Raw genomic sequence first — 22,334 nt, 5'->3', positions numbered from 1 at the left:
TAGCCCTGTGTGAGGAGTAATTATTTTTTATAAAGAACTCCAAGATGGCAAAAATTGTTTAAGAATAATTTGCGAGTGAAATTCTGGAGCAACCTTTTTTATTTTTAAACATAGACGTCTGCAATCATAAAGCAATTGCTAAGTGTAAGCCTCCCCTGGCACCGGCGATCCAATGATGGCCATATTTTTTTTTCAGACCGCCATATGATCTTCACCTTCAACATTTAGGGATAGTGTGTAAATGAAGAAATTGTGTCCCCATCTACAATCTATTCATAAAACTCACCGTCATTAAAATCGGAGGAAAATTATTCAAGTTGTGATGAAAACTGTTTTTTGTTAATTAGGTCGCAATCTGAAAAAGTAGGTCAAGGACACTAATCAAATTGGCTGGTTACCTCTCTCACCAGCCATGGCACTTCAGCAAAGGACTTCTGTGACTGACCTTTTCCACCTGGATTTCTCCCAATGGCAAATCCTCCCTTTCTGGACTTGATGACAAACTTCCCTGCAAATGTTTCCTGCTCTTTCTCTGCACAAATTGATTAACCTGATCATATGCTTGTGAGAGTCATCATCTCTCTGTGTATTCTCAAAGAGTTGCCTCAACGCCAGCGAATCTGGAAGTTCATTCAGGCAGATTGTCAGGGACTTCAAGCAGCCATCACTCTTCAGGACTGGTTTTCCATATCTACTGCCCCAATATCAACTCATCCTGGGAATTCTTCCACAAAACACATGGTACACTGAATCCTGTGGTTAGACAGTTGCTCTGAAAGAACTTCCCTTCTCTTCCTGGAAGGCAAATCTGACAAAGCAATCTCGGTGCATTCCAAAAATCCCGCGACAAGTGTGTGTCCACTCTCAGGAGAGCCAGAAAACATCTGTCCAACCTTCAAAATATAACTTTCAAACTTGTTTCCCCCCTCTAAAACCTGGTGGCACAATGTTAAGTCTCTTTCTGGTGTGTGCTACCCTTCCATCCCTTCTCTCATTTCAAACATCACTATAGCCGACTCTGCTCGTGAGAAGGCAGGATTCCTCAATTCTATGTTTTATTCCAAATCTTGTGTCCCCAACCACTCACTCTCTATACCCATCCTTCCCAGTCGTATCCTACTGCTCCTGGACTCTGTTTCTTTTGCACCTGAGAAGTTTCTGTCAATCCTCGACTCTGACTTTGCTACTGGATTGGATGGCGCCAGCTCACATGTCCTAAAAACCTGTTCTGCTGTTGTTGCACGTTTTTTTTTCTCTGCCTTTTTCACCCTGTCATTTATGGTAGGTCATCTTCCATCTGCTTGGAAATCAGCCAACATCACTGCATTACATAAAAACGGTGAAAAACGGATCCCCTTAACAACAGACCTATCGGCTTGCTTCCATTAATCAGCAAGGTCATGGAATCAATTATCACAGTTGATATTAAATCTTTCCTTTCCTCCAACAACCTCACCCCTGATTGCCAATTTGGATTCAGACTTGGTCACTCCACCTTGGATGTGCTCCTACTCACTCAACAATGGATGGAGGCCATCAATGCTCGGCATGACATCAGGGCCATCTCTCTGGACATATCTCGTCCTTTAGATACAGTCTGGCATCCTGCCTTACTCTAAAAACTCTTTGCCTATGGCATCCAAGGCCAACTTCACACATGGCTTATTGACTTACTCGACTCTCGTAACCAACATGTGACTCTCAATGGAATCGTTTTGTCTCCTCCCTGTCAAGGCTGGTGTGCCCCAAGGCAGTGTTCTGCACCCTGTCCTTTTCCTGACTCCAACCTCTGCTGTGACATTCTTCATCCTTCAGACACAAGAGCAGCAGCCTCTTCCCTCTCTTCAGATCTTGACAAAATCACAAGCTGATCAAATACTTGAAATATGTCTTTCATTCCTGACAAATCTCCCACTCACTATCTCTCTCCAAAAGGACAATATGGCAAATCCTCCCATCTACTTTTTAAACAATAGCAATCCTTTGAGGAAGTTCAGTCATTCAACTCTTGGATCTCACTATCACCCATGATCTTTCTTTGACAAACCACATTTCAAAGGTGGCCTCCAAAGCCAGTCATCGTCGAGGCATCCTCCATCACACAAAGACCTTCCTTGGCACACCTGAACTCTTATCCACCAACAAGGCCTTCATTCGCAGCTTTATGGAATATGGCTGTCCCCTCTGGACTGGCTTCCCTGCTTCACATCTTGCCTGCTTGATGTCGTGGAGACCAAGTCTTTCAAGATTATTGGAATCTCCCACACTGAAGCTGAGTCTATGAGCCTATCACTTTCCCATCACAGACAGGTTGGTGGTCTTCCTATGTTCTACCCCCTCCTCTCTCATGTTGGCATCCTCTGCTTTTTCTGTGCTTTGTCCCCCTGCTTCCCCACCCCCCCCCTTCTACCTGGTTTATGCTCGGTGCGTGCGCTCCACCATCAACACCCTTCTGGTAAAACTACCTAAATCCAGGATCACTGCTCACCTCCACTCATTTGTTCTTCTGTATTCCCACCTGTGGAACAAACTTCCACATTCTTTTAATCTCATTGTTCCCTCCATGTCTCCAAGAGAGCTGTTAATTACCATCTCAGATCATGCCCAATCCAAAACCATGATTTTTGCTAACCTCACTAACCCCCCTCCCTGTCCCCACCCCACCAAAGCTCTCCTTCCAAATTTCTGTTTCCCTCCTGTGAGATTCCTTCCTTTTCCCCACAACCATTGTTTGCCCATGTCTCCCTCTATCTTGGCCTTCAATTCTGTTGTTGATGTTTCCCTCCCTTTCTCTGCTGTTCCCTTCATGCTGTTATATTCTGATTCGTACATGTACTTGCTCTTCCATGAGCCACAACTATGTACACACACACACACACACACACACACACACACACACACACACACACACACACACACACACACACACACACACACACACACACACACACACACACACACACACACACACACACACACACACACACACAAAGCCTGGTGTTGGCTCAGTGGTTCGGGTGGTGGCTTGGGATCCTAGGGTCCTGAGTTCAAACCCCGTCGGCTGCTGAGTTAGCATCATGGGGGTTGACTCAGCCTGTCATCCTTCCGAGGTCGGTGAAATTAGTACCAGTTCCAGTGTGTGTACTGGTAGAGGGGCACTGCATCAGCGACACAGTCGCGCTTCAAGAAATGATCGCTACCCTGGCAGCTAAGCTGCCATACGACCACCACCACACACGCACACATACAAAAAAAACATATACAGTATATATATACATATATATACATATATATATATATATATATATATATACATATATATATATATATATATATATATATATATATATATATATATATATATATATATATATATATATATATATATATTACTCTTTTACTTACTTTTGGAGATATTAAGAAAAATAGTAATTTTGACAATGGCCACCACTAATTTGTATATTAATGGGTTTCTTTAAAAATGCTCAAGGGTGCCAGAGTGGCATCAATCGGAATATTCATTCAGATGGTCTGGTGATCACAAAAATGCAGAAAAACATTGTGCGGACCCTAATGCACACTTTTCTTGCCAACACTCGGACTATGTCGACAAATGGGCGAGTGCACGTTTGGCGCCAACCTAAAGAACTCCACAACCCTGAGTGCTTGGTTCCAACAGTGAAGTGTTCTGGTGGTTGTGTAATGTTGTGGGTGCATTTTCCTGGCATGGTTTGGGTGCAGTCATTCCCTTAGAATACAAAGTCAATGCCAATCACTGCTTAATGGTACTGAGTGATCATCTTCACCTCATGTTGCAGCATTTATTTCCTGCCAGGAGTGGTGTCTTGCAGGATGACAATGCCCCTATCCACAGAGCTCATGTGGTCATCCAATGGTTTGATGAGCATGACAATGATGTTATCCATATGTCATGGCCTTTTCAGTCACCAGATCTGAACCCTGTCGAGCATTTGTGGGATATTCTTGAACGACACCTGAGTTTTTTTCCATCTCCTTCAAACGGGTGTGAGTTAATTGAGTTTCTCTTGGAAGAATGGTGCCGTTTCCCTCCTGCCGAATTCCAGACGCTGGTGCACTCTATGCCATGGCACATACTGGCCGCACGTGGTAGCGCAATGCCCTATTTGCATGACTTTTAACATTGGTATTTCCATTCTTTTGTCCAGTACCTGTGGTCAACCATTACTAATTCCTGACAATATTTATTTTCAAGAACATTTGGTGGCCATCAAACTATTTGGGTGGTTCATCATATTATTCCATAAGTTGTGGTCCATCTCCTTGCAGAATTTAGTGATTTTTCTTTTTATCACAAAGCCCACAATTGTATCAATTTTGCACCATCCTGCAGGCCTCATCTTGAAAAACCCACCATTTAAGTGCTAATAAGTATTTTGCTTGAACAAGAGAAAATGCAAACAATTTTGTTTAAGCTCTACACGGTGGCTAAGCTAATCTCTAACCGTACAGAGTGGAGACTCCTTGGGTCCGGCGACAGATTTCTACAAAAAACTCGCTCTGGACTGTTCGGGCCAGCAAGTTGCTGTGGACCTATTCTTGATCAGTGATCAACATGCAGACCTTGCCACCTTGTGTAAGCTACAGTGATTTATGCTTCCTCTCCACTGTATCGTATACTGCTTTCCTCCACACTTTATAATTCAACTCTCTGATGCATTGTGATCAATGGCTGGCAATTATTGGATACCGAACATAATTTTTCACTGCCTAGGTTGCAATTTCTTATTGCCACTGCATTGTGCAAGTCATTCCAACAGTAACTGTTGAGATGTTGGTGAATGTAATCGTTTGAATAATTTTGTTTCCCTATATTGTAAAAATAAATAATATTAAATTTTGTAACAATGCAGATAAATTATTTTATTTCACTTCCCCAAATTCCATCGTTCGTATACTGTATCGTTTTCCCTTTTTTTTTTCTTTTCTTATTTGAACAGTGAGTTGACTTTCATTTATTACATCTAAGGATGTCTCAAATGTGTTTGGTGTGGGTGGTGTGTATGTGCAGCGGGTGTATGCCAGTTCTCTGCTGGCTCCGTTCATTATTACCCTGCGCTCCATGTGGAGCATGCTCCTGCTGGTCTACAAAAGCTTAAAGCTGATCTTCAGCGGTACCTGACACGCAAAATCGGCTTTGAAGCTATTATGAAGATTCGCTGTTCAAAGGGTAAGTTACATAGTTCCATTGTATTAAGAATGCATTGAGTCATTTGTTCTGCATGACCCTTTACAATGCATTCTGATGATCAAAGTCAACTCTCATGGAAGAATGAACAAACAAAGGACAAAAAGGCAATGAACTGAGGTTGGGGCAGCTGGTGGATGCAAGCAAGGGAATGAGAGAGGAGGAGAGAAACCTGCAAGGAGGAGGGTTGGATTTGCTTGGGTTAATGCAGGTAGAAAAGATTGCTGTTAAGGATGGAGGATGGCATGAGTTAGAGGTGCACTACCAACTTGAATACTGGGGCTAAAGAGTGGAATTGAAGAGCCTCATGAAGGTCATTCCACAAATGGGAGCATCTGGAAACAAAAGAGTTGAGATGGGCAATGAGCTTGGATTTTTGGGATTTTAATCATGATCGTGTTACTGAAATAACATTTTGTGTTCTGGAGAAGCTGTGATTGTTCAGAGGAGAGAGGGCACAAGACCAGAGGAATGTCGGTCAAAGACTGAGGACATAAACTTGTTTGCGATGATGTAATATTTTGCTGTATACTTTGAACATGTAGAACATGTGTGGCTGTTTGGACAAGTAGTTAAAGACCAACATCTTTTCTTTTTCCATTGGTGATGTCGGTTTTATTTGCACAGCTGCTCTTTCTCACCCATGCACACTTGGCAATTGTGGCAAGTATACCAAACATCTTTCAACAAGATTTAAGGAGGCTTTCCATCTGCAGTGGATTGGAATGTGCAGGTTTGAGTTCAATTTGGTGTACTGTACTGGAAACTGATCAATTTGAAAACCAGAAATATTAAATTGGTTCGATCTCTCCCTATCGAATGCAGCCTGTGGCTGCTGGTTGCATCATTGGTTGGGACGCGGCTATGCCGCTGATGCAGTGTCCCCCTTACCAGTACACTGGTGCTCATTTTGCCGACCTCGGAAGGATGACAGGCTGAGTCAACCTCCTGGTGTATTTTAAATTCAGTGGCCAACGGGGCTTGAACTCAGGACCCTAGGATCCCAAGCCGCCGCCCTAACCACTAAGCCAACACCAGGCTTAATTGGTTCGATCAAACTGCTTTATCTCCTGAGATTGTGTGAGCTTCACATTTCCACCATAAATTTTGTGCATTCCTTGCTGGTTTCTACAATAGTCAATGGGTGAGATACTGTACAAGTGAAGCTTCCTTTGAAGACCTGGCATGCAAAGGCTAGCCGTGTTCTAAATCTGTTTTTCTACAAACTGAATGTTTTGCCGTAATTTTTAATGGGATCATATGTGAGATCATCTTTTAACCCTGGCATGCTTCTTATTTTGTTTTATGGCAATGCTGTTATATATATATGTATTTTCCTTTTTGAAGGTTTGTCAATTCACACCTTCCACGGTAACTTCTTCGTTCGCTCTACGGATTTGCTGTCATTACCCAATATCAGCCCTGATGCAGGCTTTGCTGTCCAGCTATCCATCGAGGACAACCTCAGCGATTTCCCCACGGTCACCTTCCAGACTGCTCTGTTGTACACTTCAAGTAAAGGTTGGTGCAAACTCAAATCTTGCAGCATCTTAAAGTGAACCGCAAGTAAAAATTCTAAAATTTTAGTGGACCTGATCATTATTGTTGCAGAGATTGCCTCGATGGCCTGAAATATCTGCCTTTTTTTTATCGGCCCCCAACTTTGTCTGGGCGCCAGCCTCCATTTCGACTTGTATTTAGGGTATTGTCAATATTCCCATTCGTCCATGCATCCAGTCGGAGCCTTTACTCAAAATGAATTTCTTTCATATTTGGCACACATAGGCAATAACATCTGTGCATGAGGCATGTTAAATGATTTTGGGATCAGAGCAAAATGTTGTGGGACACAATTTTGTTTCTGAATTTTGGCAATTTCTAAAAATACATTTGCCAGAGAGAATGGTGAAGGAAATACATGCTTTTGGGAGCCATTATTTATTTAGTTGCACTTTACCGTCTCCACTACCCACACACAACTTTGAATTTGAATTATGTATTTATAGACACGACCATCTTCACTACTAACATGCAATTTTTATTTATTTATTTATTTATATACACTACCATCTCAACTACCAATACCCAGCTTTAAGTATTAATTTATATACATTTACATCACTTTTTCCAACATAACACCTTTAATTAATTTTTATACAATTTACCATCTGCATTGCTAACACAAACTTTGAATTATTTATTAGCCCAAGCGCGGGTGGAGCGAAGTGGAACGAAAGCGCATCGGTACTGCACAACTCTTGTCATTGCAGGCAAAATCTTGTTCTCCATTTGTGTTGAACTGAATGCTTTCATATTTTGCATAAACGTCCCAGTGTGTGTTGAGGGCTCATTGTTTTTCAATTTTAATTGAACCATCCAGTACTTTTCTTTTAATTTGCAAAAAAACTTCACTGTATGGTGCTTGGCCTTCATCCACTCCAATTAAGGCAATTGACCTTCTTTATTAAAATAGGCAGTGTGACTTTTATCAAGCATTCTAGGCAAAATCTCTATCAACTTCTACTGAAATGATTGCTTTCATGATGGAAATAAAATAGCAGTTCAGCTGCACAATATATTAGCCATTGTTGCGGTTGAGATCGGGGTGCATGTCCATACAGTTTTAGCTCTATTATTCCATTACTCTTCTCTCCATTTAAATATAGATTTATAACTGGGATCTAAATCTACAATAATAATAATAATAATCGAATATCAGGCATAACAAGGACAACGTCAATTCCATTCAAATATTTTAAACGTCTCACAAAGGAAAAAGTAAGAGCTCGTTGATGGGAAATTCCTCCATTGTTTTTTCAATCAAAAGCTGATGCCAAATACGTTCTACCCCCCTTGTGTTTTGTGTACCTTATGTGGGGTGTTCGTTGGCTGCAAATTTGTCAATTTCAACTCACTTCTGAATAAAATGGTTTGAAATGTGTGTCACTTAACCACAATTCTGCCTGCAATGTGGCAACTTACAGCAGCATTCAGAGATTCAGCAATTTGACTTTACTGCCAACCAACACAACTTGGTAATCTGGCTCAATACTCTCCAGCAGTTTCAGGTTGGACCGTATTGATGTTGCCATCTGAAATTTTGATTATATGCAGCAAAATATATTTGAAAGTCGCTCCAAGATTGCTGCTGTCATCCAGTATTACTCAATGATGGGAAATGCCAGCCACTGTGTTGTCTCCATCCAGCACAATCAACCCAGAAATGGATAGTTTCCGATCAATGATGATGCACCTCTACCATTCAAGAGTTTGATTGGAAGCAATCTCAAAAATGCCATGGTACTGATCTTGCAAATTTTTAGTTGAATTTCAGTATTCTAAGCAACACAAACTGGAAAGGCAAGCGCAAGTAATTGATGTCAGCTCAATGGACACTTCCATCATCCAAAGTGCAGTAAATTGGCACCAATTTCTAAAACTGGATTACAGTAAGCTAAATGAATCTGGACAGCAAATGCCCTTGCTATGCAGACAGAGTAAAGCAACAGAATGCAACATCAACTAGAAAGCATTTGAAAATGCAAAGCCCAACCGCATCCGCTTTGTATTCAGACTTCTTTTGTATGCTAAACATGACAAAAACAGCGAAAAACTAGAAGGGCACTCGGAGTGCATACCTCTGCCAGGGTGATTAGTTTACATTTTGTACCCCACTGACGGGCCAGATCTAGATTCGGTCCTGAACTCAAATCTTGTTCTCAAATTATTGGCTTGTTCTTGTCACCTAACAACCAACTCATCCACCAAGTTTCGTCTGAATCCGTCCATAATTTTTTGAGATATCATGCTATACCTCATTTGTAGCCTGATCTCTTAATGGTGAAGAATCAGAGAAAGTTCGGGCATCTGATCCGTATCCGGATCTTCACCAAATCTAATCGAGTCGCCCTTGTCACACACCCAACCTGCCCACCAAATTTCATCTGAATCCATCCAAAACTTTGAGATAACCTGCACAAAAACAGACAGGGGTGAAAACGTAACCTCTGTTCACCTTCAGTGGGTGGAGATAAAAAAATTAAAACAAAATTAACTTTTTGGCGATCTCGACCTTTTGGCCTCAAAAGCAAAAGGCTTCAGTGACCCAATATGCAAACCCTACTCAAATTTCAAGTCAGGTGGAAATGAATGCTTTTGTGACCTTGACCTTTTGACCCCAAAACAATCGGCTCTTATTTTTCAAAACTTTAAAAATTTTAGTGATAATTGTGACATCATAGATCATGTGATATGGCAGCCATCTTAGATTAAACACAAAAAATTAAAACATTATATCTATGAAACCGCTGATCGGAAAAATTTGAAACATGGCACATATAATTCTACTCTCAATGCTGAATAGGGGATTGTAAGGACGACATCATCGGCGAAGTGGTAGACCATCCATAAATATTTTAATCAAAATCCTTGCTGACCATTGAGATTCAGTGCATTTGTCCAGGCCATAACATTTTTACCAATTGAGCTTTTGTCATCAAATCTTCAACAAACCTTTGTTATGAGATTACAGAGAACACAAATTAATAAAAGGTTTTTTTTTTTTTTTAACTGTCGTTTTCATCAAGTTTAGTTCGAGCACAAAGCGGACGGGCTTTGACTTTTGAGATGCTTTCTAGTAATGTCATTAAAATACTGTCGGCTTTAGTTAAGAGGGACCCCCTGTTACCATGAAAAATGGTCCCTCATTGCTCGCAGTCATAGGTGATGTTCTTTCATTAAAGATGAAACATGCATATAAATATAAATTTCAAACATCTGCTATAAAAGTTAGTCCCTCATAGCTGAGTTCCTTATAATCAAAGTTGACCGTTTCCATAAATGGCTCTCACTTTCACACACTTTTTTTTTTCAATACAATGTCGAGGCTCATGGAGGAAGGAGCTAGAACATTGAAGAGAGGAGGAGGAGATTGGGACCATACTCTGTGCAGAGGGTTGGTGCTGCTTAAGCAGTCTCCTTGGCTATTGGGCACAATCCTGGACGTGTCGCCACTCTGACACAGTATACCAGCATGCTGGCACTCATTTTGCCGACCTCGGAAAGATGACAGGCCGAGTTAACCCCACCTGGTATTAATTCAACAGCTGAGCGGGATTTGAACTCAGGACCTGAGGATTCAAAGCCCGCCACCCTAACCATTAAGCCAACACCAGGCATAGATTGAAGAGATTAGGATGGAACTGTAGAGAGGGGGGGGGGGAAATGCACCAACAGCATGGATGATGGATAAAATAGAGGGAAGAATGAAAGCTTGCAGAAGACATTTAGCTTACTGTAATGTTGCATGTTCATTTAGCTTGCATGTTCACATGCATATGGACACGGACATTTAATTCGCAATTAAGATCACAAATGATCTCCAATTCTCAATTGTTAACACATTTATAACAAGAACGAACAATTGGAGATTGCAGACCCTCACCAGGACTTGTTTTGTGTGGTACATCTTGTGTGGCAAAAAATGTAAGGATGTACTAAATGAAAGGTCGTTGATTGCAAGTGAAAGGTTTAAATGATCTAGTTCTTAATGTGTAAAAGTCAAAGGTCTGAGCAGTTGTGGAGGTCGAAAGGACTGAATGGGTTGAAAGGGTGGAGATGGTCTAAACCTCTAAAGCATCTTAAAAGTTTGAAGGGCATCTAAATAATGTAATTTAAGGTCTAAAAGGTTGGAATTGTCTGAAGGGGTCCAAAGGGTCTTAAAATGTCTGAAAGGGCCTCAAGGTCAAAGGGGTCTGCAGAGTATTAAAAGGTCTAAAGGGCAGAAAGGAGTCTTAGGGTCTTTGGTGTTTCAAAGGGTTTAAGAGGATCGAAATGGTCTAAGAGGTCTAAGAGTTTTAAAGGGTGTAACGTGGTCTGATGGGTCTGAAGGGCCTTATGGCTCTAAAGGGTCCTCAGGGTCTTTTGGGTACTCTGGATCCTCAGGGTCTGAATGGTCTTAGGGTTGTAAAGGGTCTAAACTCTAAAGAGTCTTGGGGGTTCTTAAGGATCTAATGTAATTGATGCACATACTCACATTTTGTGTGGACAAACAAACAAACCAACCAACCAAGCGGACACAAATGCAATGCCCTCTCCTCTGGTGAGGGTAATAATAAATGTCAGTCAGTCAGTGTGTCCCCCTGCATAACTCCAAAACCATGAAACCTAGCAGCCCCATACTTTGTATGCATACTAAGAGAGGGTAACCATACATCCGTTTTTTTTCCCCCAGACAAGTCCTCCTTTTCGATCCTTAAATCCCCGTCTGGCCAGGTTTTTAAAATGTCCCTCTTTCGAGTGTCCTCTTTTTTTCAGTTTCGAGAGAGACAGACAGACAGACAGACAGACAGACAGACAGACTCTTTTTTTGAAAGTTTAAAATACGGTAACCTTAACTAAAGGAACTCCAAAGGAGTGCATGAATGAACACTGGGTGTTTGGGTAAATTTAAACACCTCCTTTGAAGATTATTTAGGGGGTGCTCATCACAAAAAAAAAAAATCAAAAAAAGCCTTATAGTCCGGGAGCCAACCGATCAAAATTAAAAAAAAATTGCCCGGTCTGCTATAAAATTTTTGTGTTGATTTTCATAAAGAGACACCCTTTGAGTATATGAAAACCCATGTTGGCAATGGTGAAACTCTTGCGCAACAACACAGTCAACACTTATGCGAGCCCCCTCTGATAACAAAATGTTGGCAAAAGCGAAGATGTAGGATGGGGGTAGGGGTAATTCATATTGTCCTAAAATCATAACCACTAAACCTATATACACAAATGACCCCTCATATTAAAGAGGAGTTCATTTCCTATATCACAATTGGTGATTTAACCTACCTACAATTGACAAGGTTATATGTCAAACAACAAAAGATTTATGCAACTCAGAAATGCTTGACTATCAATGGGGTCAGGAACAAGAACATACTTTTACATGCCATGGTTTTAAGGAAGATAAAATTAGAAATGGATTAACACAATATTGTGACATGAAACATCCTCTTCAGAGGAAGAGTCACTCTCTGAAACAACTCCACCACATGAACCTCTCTGACGAAGGCATATGCATGTCACTCAGCAAGGCACAGCAGCCTTTTTGCATGAACATCGTTTCAGACATTTGGATAATTTGCACATGCAAGACACCGTTTTGTCTATGTTTGGCTTGGCTGGCTTAGACATGAGAATTGGGACCAGTTTTCCATTGATAAGGGTTCTGCCAAATGTTGTGGCTGGGGGAAGTGCTCGGTCACTGAGATGTGCACGTCTATACAGAAGCAATTGATACAATGCTCTTAAAACAAGGAAGTAAAACGCATCTTCTGTTGCTGGCAGTGACCTAAGGTCTAATTTTGAAGAGACAAACATATGCTGCCTGAGGGTATCCAAACAGCTGAACCCTTTTTGGCCATACAGAGCAGTCCAGTATACTCTGGCCTCATCAATGACACATTCTGTTGCTGCCATTTCACTATCTCTTCCAAAATCAACAAGGTGGGGAAGGTTTCCTATCAGTCCCAGAGAAACCTGTGCCGCTCTTCTTTTCACAGGAACACAGGCATCATCCCAACTGACTGGAAGAGGGGCCTTGTTGTCCCTCTCTGGAAAGGGAAGGGTGATCGCCAAGACTGCAACAACTACCGAGGGGTGACGCTGCTCTCGGTGCCGGGCAAGGTCTTTGCTCGGATAATTCTTGATAGGGTTCGCCACCATCTGCTTGAGCACCAGCGTCCAGAGCAGTCAGGCTTTACACCAAAGAGGTCAACGATTGACCGTATCCTTGCCCTTCGTGTCCTCACCGAACGCAGACGAGAGTTTCGGCAGGGGCTGCTTGCAGCCTATGTTGATCTCTGTAAAGCGTTCGATTCAGTGAATCGGGATGTCCTCTGGAGGATTCTTGGTCTTCGTGGGGTGCCACCAAAACTGATCGATCTGATGTCTGAACTCTACTCTGGTACTGAGAGTGCTGTGAAGTGTGGTGGTACCATCTCTGACTTATTTCCAGTTGTTACTGGAGTTCGTCAGGGATGTGTACTTGCCCCCACACTTTTCAGCACTTGTATGGACTGGATTTTAGGGAGGATGTCTGAGAGATCAAGTTGCGGTGCATCGTTTGGCAATGTCAAGATCTCGGACCTTGATTTTGCAGATGATGCAGTCATCTTTGCGGAGACTTTAGACATCCTCTTGGGGGCCCTCGAGGTGCTGAATGAGGAGTCGGAGCCGTTGGGATTACGGATTTCTTGGGTCAAAACTAAGATCCAGGCTTTCGGTGACATCTTGGATGCTGCTGTCCTGTCTGTGTCTGTTTGTGGTGAGGATGTTGAGGTCGTGGATAGATTCACTTACCTTGGCAGTGATATTCATGTCTCCGCAGGTTGTGAGCCGGAGGTCAATAGACGTCTGGGTCGGGCCTGGGGAGTCATGGATTCACTGGATCATGGGGTGTGGCGCTGCCGGTACCTGTGCAGGAGGACGAAAGTCCGAGTCTTCAGGTCCTTGGTACTTCCAGTCTTGCTCTATGGGTGCGAGACTTGGACTTTGACCAAGGATCTGAGACAGAGACTTAATTCCTTTGGTACCAGGTCTCTTCGAAGAATCCTTGGCTATCGCTGGTCGGATTTTGTGTCCAACGAGCGGTTGCTGAGAGAGACTCGGATGAGATTTGTTACCTGCATAGTCCGTGAGCGTCAGTTGCGGCTGTATGGACATGTGGCTCGTTTTCCTGACGCTGATCCTGCTCACCAGATTCTCTCAGCGAGGGAGTCTCATGAGTGGAGGAGGCCAGTGGGCCGACCACGTGCCTCATGGTTGCAGCAGGTTGACCATCATCTCAAGGAGATGGGGATGGGCCTGGCATCTGCCTGGGGGATGGCCAGATGGAGGCCCCTGGAGTACCGGCGGAAAGTGGACGCAGCGACGCGCTGTTCTGGCACATGCTCCCATACCTGACCTGACCTCTTCTTTTCCCCTTCTGAATGGGTAGCTCACTGTGTCACATCCACACAACACATATGTGCACAGAAGTGTAGTGCGACATCAAGAGGATTTTCTGGTACTTCTTGCTCAACACTTCTACCAGCTCATGAATAGGTAGGTATTGATTCTGCCGTTGTATCCAGAGTTCTTGCAATGTGTTCAAGCAGCAGAAGTGATATATACACAGCATAATTATGTCTGTATCTGTTGCATGCACAACAGCAGCTCGATGGTGATCAAGATATTCCACACAATATGCAAGATGAGCAATAATCCTTGTGTCTGCCTCTTCATGTTCTTCACAAGGTAAGTCCAGAACTGAACTTGATGCTGATGTGATGGAAAGAGTGTGACCTTTGTTTTCCATCATACCACCAAGAATGATGGTCACTCCATCCGGAATAGCTTCAGGACTCTCACAAAGGGAAGTGCCAATGAAGTTCTGAAGATTTCCTTTATTTCTTGGATTCTTCATGAGTAAATTCCAGTCCGGAATTTCTAGACTCTTGGATGGTGAGAATTGTCTTGCCTGGTCTGTCTGGTTTCTCCTCTGCTGCTCATCACCCTTCAAAGTATGGGTATCATCAAAATCATACTGATCACCAATGATGTTGACACAGTTGCACATTTCAGGTTTCAACTGCAGGAGCTTGCGAAGATACAGCTGGGGAAGTTCACCAAATGTTTTCACACCCATTTTTTGGTGTTTATTTACAAATGCCATTGTGTCTACCAGATAAACTGTGTATAGGTCACTCTGTGGTAATGATGGCAGCTGTAAAACAACATCCTGCTCAGCTTCAGCAATTAGCACTGCCACGAAATCAGACTTGTTGCCTTTGCGCATTACAACCCCTGTGCTAAGCGTGGATCAACCTCAAACAGGGATGATGGGTAGTCTGTCCACTCATGGGAAAATGCAATCTGTCTTGTGACTGGGTCGGCATCTCGATAGAAACACAGCACACGTGTAGCTGCAGTCTCATCTTGATAGATCCTGATTAAACTCTGTTTCCTTGATGGGTTTGATTTCTTCTGTGAGGAGAAAGTTACCAGCTTCAGTGGTTCAATCTTAATAGAGACCACCTCTTCTGCTTTCATAATGGCTTCCATGCCCTTAGCTTGAGCATGGACCAAGTCTTTTGAAGCAGCCTTCTCACCAGTTGCTCTATTGAGCAGATCCACTTGGTTGTTACACTGGAATGGGTTTATCATCTGCTGGCATATCACTTTCTTGATCTCCTCAACATGCATATGTTCTTCTGTTGCCTGCTTATGTGTTTCTCCATGATGAGTAGATTCCTGTTGGCCTAGATTAGCCATAGACTTTATGTTCTCTGATACAGCTGTGAGAAATGGTGCTGTCTTCACATATTTATCTCGAGCAGCTGGTGCCTGAGATATGCCTTTGAACAGAGATGTCTTCCCTTCATTGTTGTATGTCTGCTCCAGGGCCATGTCACTCCAAACACCATTGAATTTTCCTTTGGAAGAGTGAACTGTGAAGTACCCAACCTGGATCCAGCAAACCTTAACCGAACTGTGTTCAATAGAGTAAGAGGATTTTGGGGGTAGGGGTAACTTTGGTTGACAAAAATGTTAATTTTCTCTTTAAAAATTGATAGAACTCACTCAAATTTGCTGTTTTAATTAGCCATGGATACCATGTTCATATCACATTAAGAGAAATTAGTATTCTAATGCAGCATCTGCCTATGATAAGAAAAGTTCTAAAGGCCATCTTCAAAAAACGTTATTTTTAAGGCATTTTTCACAAAATTATGTACTTTTACGAGGTTTACTTCCACAAAGGCAATTTTTTTTTGTCATTTTACAATGCACTGATTGAATTCTTACATTTAGTTCACATTTATTTTTCATGAATGTGATTTTTTAATTTTTTTAGAAATTTTATTGACAATTGCTGTTTTATCAAATTTTTCAAATCTTCCTCAAACAAAAACGTCCGCCAAAATTTTTCGCAAGAGCTTATGAATTGCCAACATTGGTTTTCATGAACTGCAAACATATATCTAAACATCCTGGGGGTGTAAAATTTTATAGCAGAGGCTGTAAGGTCCAACCCTAAAACAGCCTCGTACACAGGTTGGCTCCCGGACTATTAGGAAAATGGTGGCGTGTCATCTTGGTCAGCCGTCAGCGAGCTGGGGTCTTAAGCCACCATTTTATTCAACCTGCTCAACAATACCTTGACTTTAAATGGGCTGCAACAATTTCTTTACAATAAAGTGTTCAAATAATTTTTTCCACTTTCTTCATTCATATCATTGAATGCCTGATCTTCATAGCTAGGAATCTTTGCATATATCGCTTTTGTCGGTGCTATAGTTTTCAAATTAGGAGCACAGAGCAATTTCATGCATAATATGATGTCATTTTCCATGATGGACTGTCATGGACTAATTCAAGTATATAATCAAAATATGATTTCGGCTTTAAGGATCGGATCTCGTGGATTAAATAAATGTCAAGTTCTGGGGTGAAATATGAAAATTTAAAGAAATTGATGATTCTTAACTCGGCGTATATACCTATTTACTTTAAGCAAGCAAGGCTATGGTCCTCCCTTCTCCATATATACAATACAAAATGTGAAATTGCCAAAGCATTAAACTTAAATTTTTGTACTGTTTGGAGAGTTATATTGAGTGAAGAAAAGATTAAGGAATGTGCCAAAATCAACCAGCTTCATTGAGCTGGTTTCATTGAGCGCTATGAAAATAATTAACCAGCGGGCTACCTTGGCTGGGTTCTCTGTGGAGAATCTCCAGTTAGGAAGGCAAAATAAATAAAATGAAAGATCAAATTAAAATATCAAATGACTTGCATGACAGGAGGATTAGGGTGAGTAAAGCAACTTTGAAAAATTTCCACTCAATTTTTTTTTTTCTGTCAAATGCATTCCCCCTTAATACATTGTAAAAGTGAATGGGATTTTGAAGTTCGATTTAAATGATGTTTTCCAGGTGCGTGCTTGCACGCATGCGTGGTCATAAAGCAAAACCTAACATTATCTTTGCTAACTCCCCCTCTTACTCTCCACCCCCCCCTTTCCTCGCTTCCCCCTCCATCCTCTTTCTTGCTTCCCCCTCCCTCCTGGCCCCATCTCTCTGCCCCACCCCTCTCCTCACACCCTCTCCCCCAGAGTGTGTGGTGAGACGTTGCTCTCCCCCTCCCCCTTCTTCGCTCTCCCCCTCCCCTTCTTCGCTCTCCCCCTCCCCCTTCCTCGCTCTCCCCCTCCCCCTTCCTCACTCTCCCCTCCCCCTTCCTCGCTCTCTCGCTCTCCCCCTCTCCCCTTCTTCGCCCTCCCCTCTCCCCTTCTTCGCCCTCCCCCTCTCCCCTTCCTCGCTCTCCCCCTCTCCCCTTCCTCGCTCTCCCCCTCTCCCCCTCTCCCCTTCCTCCCTCTTCCCCTCTCCCCTTCTTCGCTCTCCCCTCTCCCTTCTTCGCTCTCCCTCTCCCCTTCTTCGCTCTCCCCCTCTCCCCTTCTTCGCTCTCCCCCTCTCCCCTTCTTCGCTCTCCCCCTCTCCCCTTCTTCGCTCTCCCCCTCTCCCTTCTTCGCTCTCCCCCTCTCCCCTTCTTCGCTCTCCCCCTCTCCCCTTCTTCGCTCTCCCCCTCTCCCCTTCTTCGCTCTCCCCCTCTCCCCTTCTTCGCTCTCCCCCTCTCCCCTTCTTCGCTCTCCCCCTCTCCCCTTCTTCGCTCTCCCCCTCTCCCGTTCTTCGCTCTCCCCCTCTCCCGTTCTTCGCTCTCCCCCTCTCCCGTTCTTCGCTCTCCCCCTCTCCCGTTCTTCGCTCTCCCCCTCTCCCCTTCTTCGCTCTCCCCCTCTCCCCTTCTTCCCCCTCCCCTTCCTCGCTCTCCCCTCCCCCTTCTTCACTCTTTCTTGCTCTCCCCCTCCCACCCCTCTCTTCCTCCCACCCCTCTCTTCCTCCCACCCCTCTCTTCCTCCCACCCCTCTCTTCCTCCCACCCCTCTCTTCCTCCCACCCCTCTCTTCCTCCCACCCCTCTCTTCCTCCCACCCCTCTCTTCCTCCCACCCCTCTCTTCCTCTCCCCCATTCTTGTGGGGCATTCTTGCACACAGCAAGCAACTGCTTGGGTTCATCAAATGTGCGTACATATTAAATTTGAGCTTTATATATTTGATGAAGTGGATTGTTGTTGCATTCTGAAAGCAGCGAAATAACTTGTAAATCAAGAAATGGTGATTAGAATGAGCTCTTAATTTAAAAGTTTACTCTGATAGTCATGTTAAATGTAAATATGGCAATGGTTATAAAATAAGAGACAGAAGAGGTGTGTACTAGCGTCGCCAAGCAACCAGTTCAAGTGTAAGCTCCAGTGTCTTGGGTCACATGACCCACCGTGAGCAAAGTGAGTTTGCACTGGCCGACTTTTACTCGCGGATATTTTCGTTTGTGGACATTTTCCGATGGTTTAGTGATTGTTTTTTTTCCTGGGATATTGGCTTCAAATTGCAACAATATGTGAAATTTCAGCTTTCGAGCATACATAGAAAGCACTCAACATTTATATGAGTGAGTGAGTGAGTGTGTGGTTATAAAGAACATTTGATGTTGGATGTATGCACATGGGGTTTACCCGAGTATTTGCTTACAGTTTGCAAGCATGCCCCACGAGTAAAAATACATGTTTATCCATTGCTAACATTTTTTTAATTAAAAGTAATCGATTCTCTGTTACAACCTCAGTCTCCTTGCTTGAACCCGATTGATCAGTTTTGATCCACCAATTGATTTGAAACATGGCAATGTCAGAGCAACTAAGTTTGTTTAGATGTAATATATAGTATTACAATCAACAGTTGGAAGGATAGAAAATGACCAGCATCTATTTTGAGCAAACAAATCCATTCAATCTGTGTGATCAAATAAAAACAATGGGGCTGGATGACTGATTAGACACTCCAATTCCAAATCATTCAACTTTATAGCTCAAGTGAAGTGGCTATTTTTTGTTCTCCATTAATTTTACCTCGGCATAATGAGCTTTTGATGATGAAGATGCAAGAAAGTTACTCTATGCTGATATTCAAGACGTGATTTCCAATTGGCAAATAGTGGTATTTGTGTGAGCGGCAGCTGCATTTTGTTTCCTTGATGTGCAGGTGAGCGGCGCATCCGTGTGCACACACTCTGCCTTCCGGTCGTTACCACCGTGCAGGATGTTCACGCTGGTGCAGACCCTCAAGCTATCACTTGCCTCCTCGCCAAGATGGGTAATTCTCTGCTATAATCGGAGCCCTTTTTATTGTCGAACTGATGCTGTGATCAGAGTTTGACGCTTCAAGCCTTCTGGTGTATGCTTATTCGAAAAGAGTTTGTTAAATATTTTGAAGCTGTGCGGTTTGTAATGAGATGAAGCGTTGCTCCCATGGACGTCAACGCACTTGCAGAATTTAATTTTTCAAGGAACCAATCCTATTTGTAATGCTCAAAAACCGGGGATTGGGATACTTTCCTATTCTGAGGGCCGTAACAGTTGTTGTTGAACTTGGTGCGGGCTGGATATATGCTTAATGATTGTTTGCAATTTAAACAGCACGTATGCAATTAAGTAATGTAACTAATCACTCTTGACTTTCTGATTTATGTCTGAAAAGCACACCACTCTGAGTCAACTTTCTGTTTCTTCATGCTCGCCATTTCATTAACCTTGGCGAATGATAACACAAGATATTCACCGATTTCACTGCTTGTTATCTCAAACGGTTATACCTTTTTCTTTAAAAAAAGAAAGGAAATGGTAATACAAAATAATTCTTATTCGTACTACTGGCATCAATATGTACTAAAGGCCCGGTCACACCTTGACGTTTTAGCCAACGTATGCCGATTTTTGAATTTTTTTTCTAAAACGCTGGCACACGTTGAATACGTTATGGGTAAGTTTTGATAACATTGAGAGCACGCTGAAAAACACTGCCATACGTCGTTGTACGTTGGCTTTAAACGTTGTACTTTTTGGTTGTCCTCAAATTTTTTCATGCTTGAAATTTCACGACGTATGCCGGCGTATGACTCACACGTTCCGCTACGCTGGCCACAAGTTGTATGCACGGTCTGTGATCGTTGACAGACGTCAACACATGCTACTTGTAAGTTAATCATAAGTTGAGACACGCCGAGGTAATGTTTAGCGTACCCGAAACTTATTTCTAACCTATGATTAACGTGTTTTTGGCACGTTACGCGATCGTTGCCACACATCGACAGACGTTACTTTTAAGTTACTCATAGGCTGAGAGACGTCGGTATAATGGATCGTCCTTGCGTCAGCGTCAGCGTCCACGGCCACGGCCAGGACACTTATTTGCAGCATTTTTCAAACTTTTCTTCGGCATGACAAGGATGTTCACACTTCGATGTCAAGCTTGGCTATGATTCCAATTGTCCATCGGCAGCGTCTATTTAAATAGTCGAGTTTGAGCGTTTTAACACGTTCAGAAGAAACGCTTCAAATTTCAAAACCCCAGCGTCAAAAAACAAAGGCGAGTGACAGCAATTTAAATCGTTCATTGTAAACAATGAAAATAGTTGAGTGGTACCGTTTAAAAGTCGTTGAGTGTAAAAAAAAATCGAATTGTTGAGCGCAAGTGTCTACTTTCAATAGTGGGGTTTGAGCGATTTAGCACGTTCAATAGAAACGATTAAAATTTCCGAGCGCCAGCATCAAAAAACAATGGCAAGTGACAGCAATTTAAATCGTTCATTGTAAACAATGAAAATAGCTGAGTGGTACCGTTTAAAAGTCGTTGAGTGTAAAAAAAAATCCAATTGTTGAGCGCAAGCGTCTACTTTCAATAGTGGAGATGCAGCCATTTAAATCGTTGAGTGGCAGCCTATGAATAGCAAACCCTACGTCACCGGCAAAGATAAACTGCCACACGATATGGATAAGTTAGGCTATCGTTGGGCATAGTTTGTGAACGCCGGCTTCACGATAATTATTCGTTGGTATATCGTATCTATAAGTAATCAAAGCGCTCTATGCACATTATTAGTTCATTGTGCATTTGTCCAACCCGTTATGAATAGACCTAAATCGTAAAAACAAGCTATAGCTCATTGTTGAAAAAGCCCCATAAAAAATTAGCCGCGAAGAACTTCGAACAATGGTGAAAAGATGTCTCCTACCCATGGACACGCGGACGCAAGGACGATCCATCATAACCCACACCCTCCCCCTCACACTCACCTACTACTGCCAACATGAACAAACTAATACTAATACTGATACTGTTACTGCTGACATGGACATCGACTCAAAAAGGACTCGAAAACACTGTTGGGTTCCCTTTTATGAGCACCATTCTTATATACCAATTCCCAAAACCGCTGGGAACACGTCTTTATATGGCAGTTGTAAGCTAGAAACAAGTGAGTTTATTTTTTTTTTTGTCGACCGGAAGACGTCATTGGAATACGTCTACATACGTCGATGTGTGTTGGGACTACGTAAAGAATTGGTTCAAAGCACGTCAAACATAAGTTAGAAATAAGTTTCGCGTAAAAAAGACATTACCGCGACGTGTTTCGACTTATGAGTAGCTTATAAGTAGCCTTTGTGGACGTGTGTAAGCGTCCACATATCGTGTGTAAAACTTATCCCCATCGCATGCGGAACGTGTGTCATACGCCGAGTACGTCGTAAAATTTTGAACATGTTTAAAATTTCTTGACGTACTCTACTTACTACGACGTATGATAGCGTACTTTAGCGTTCTACTCACGTATACCAAACTTACTCGTACCGTATTTGACGTGCCCCAACGTTTTAGACACATTTTTCTTAGGTCGGCATACGCTGGCAAGATCGCCAAGGTGTGACCGCGATGTTGTCACTTCCATTTCTACGGCAGTTATGATTCGAATCGTTGTGCGTCAGCCTTTTAATAGGCTACGTCACGACATCGTCGGCGATGTGTGCAACGCGCTATGCCTAAGTTAGACTATCGTTGGGCATTGGTTGTGTAGGCCGACAACAGGTTCAGCATTCGTTGGTATAAGTTATCTATAACACAACGAAACGTTCTGTGTCCGTTACCAATGCGTTATACATAAGACCAAGTCGCTATGAATACGTCTGAATTA

General features: G+C 42.7%; 1 protein-coding gene across 2 annotated transcripts in view; it reads left to right on the top strand.

Moving 5' to 3' along the window:
- The window catches only part of LOC147026779 (protein transport protein Sec24A-like), a 108,996-nt gene that overhangs the window by 65,024 nt on the left and 21,638 nt on the right, over positions 1-22,334 (top strand). For both annotated transcript variants that reach the window (XM_085882585.1, XM_085882584.1), the window contains 4 exons: positions 4,492-4,615; positions 5,051-5,209; positions 6,575-6,748; positions 19,349-19,459. In XM_085882585.1, the coding sequence (XP_085738711.1) occupies positions 4,492-4,615; positions 5,051-5,209; positions 6,575-6,748; positions 19,349-19,459 (568 nt within the window). The remainder of the gene's footprint in view (positions 1-4,491; positions 4,616-5,050; positions 5,210-6,574; positions 6,749-19,348; positions 19,460-22,334) is intronic.

The sequence above is a fragment of the Eptatretus burgeri genome, chromosome 5 (genome assembly GCF_056783735.1).
Source record: "Eptatretus burgeri isolate ZD-2024b chromosome 5, Ebu_testis_v1, whole genome shotgun sequence".
Lineage (NCBI taxonomy): Eukaryota > Metazoa > Chordata > Myxini > Myxiniformes > Myxinidae > Eptatretus > Eptatretus burgeri.
Note: the sequence above shows the minus strand (reverse complement) of the source record. Positions and strands in the feature narration are given on the sequence as shown.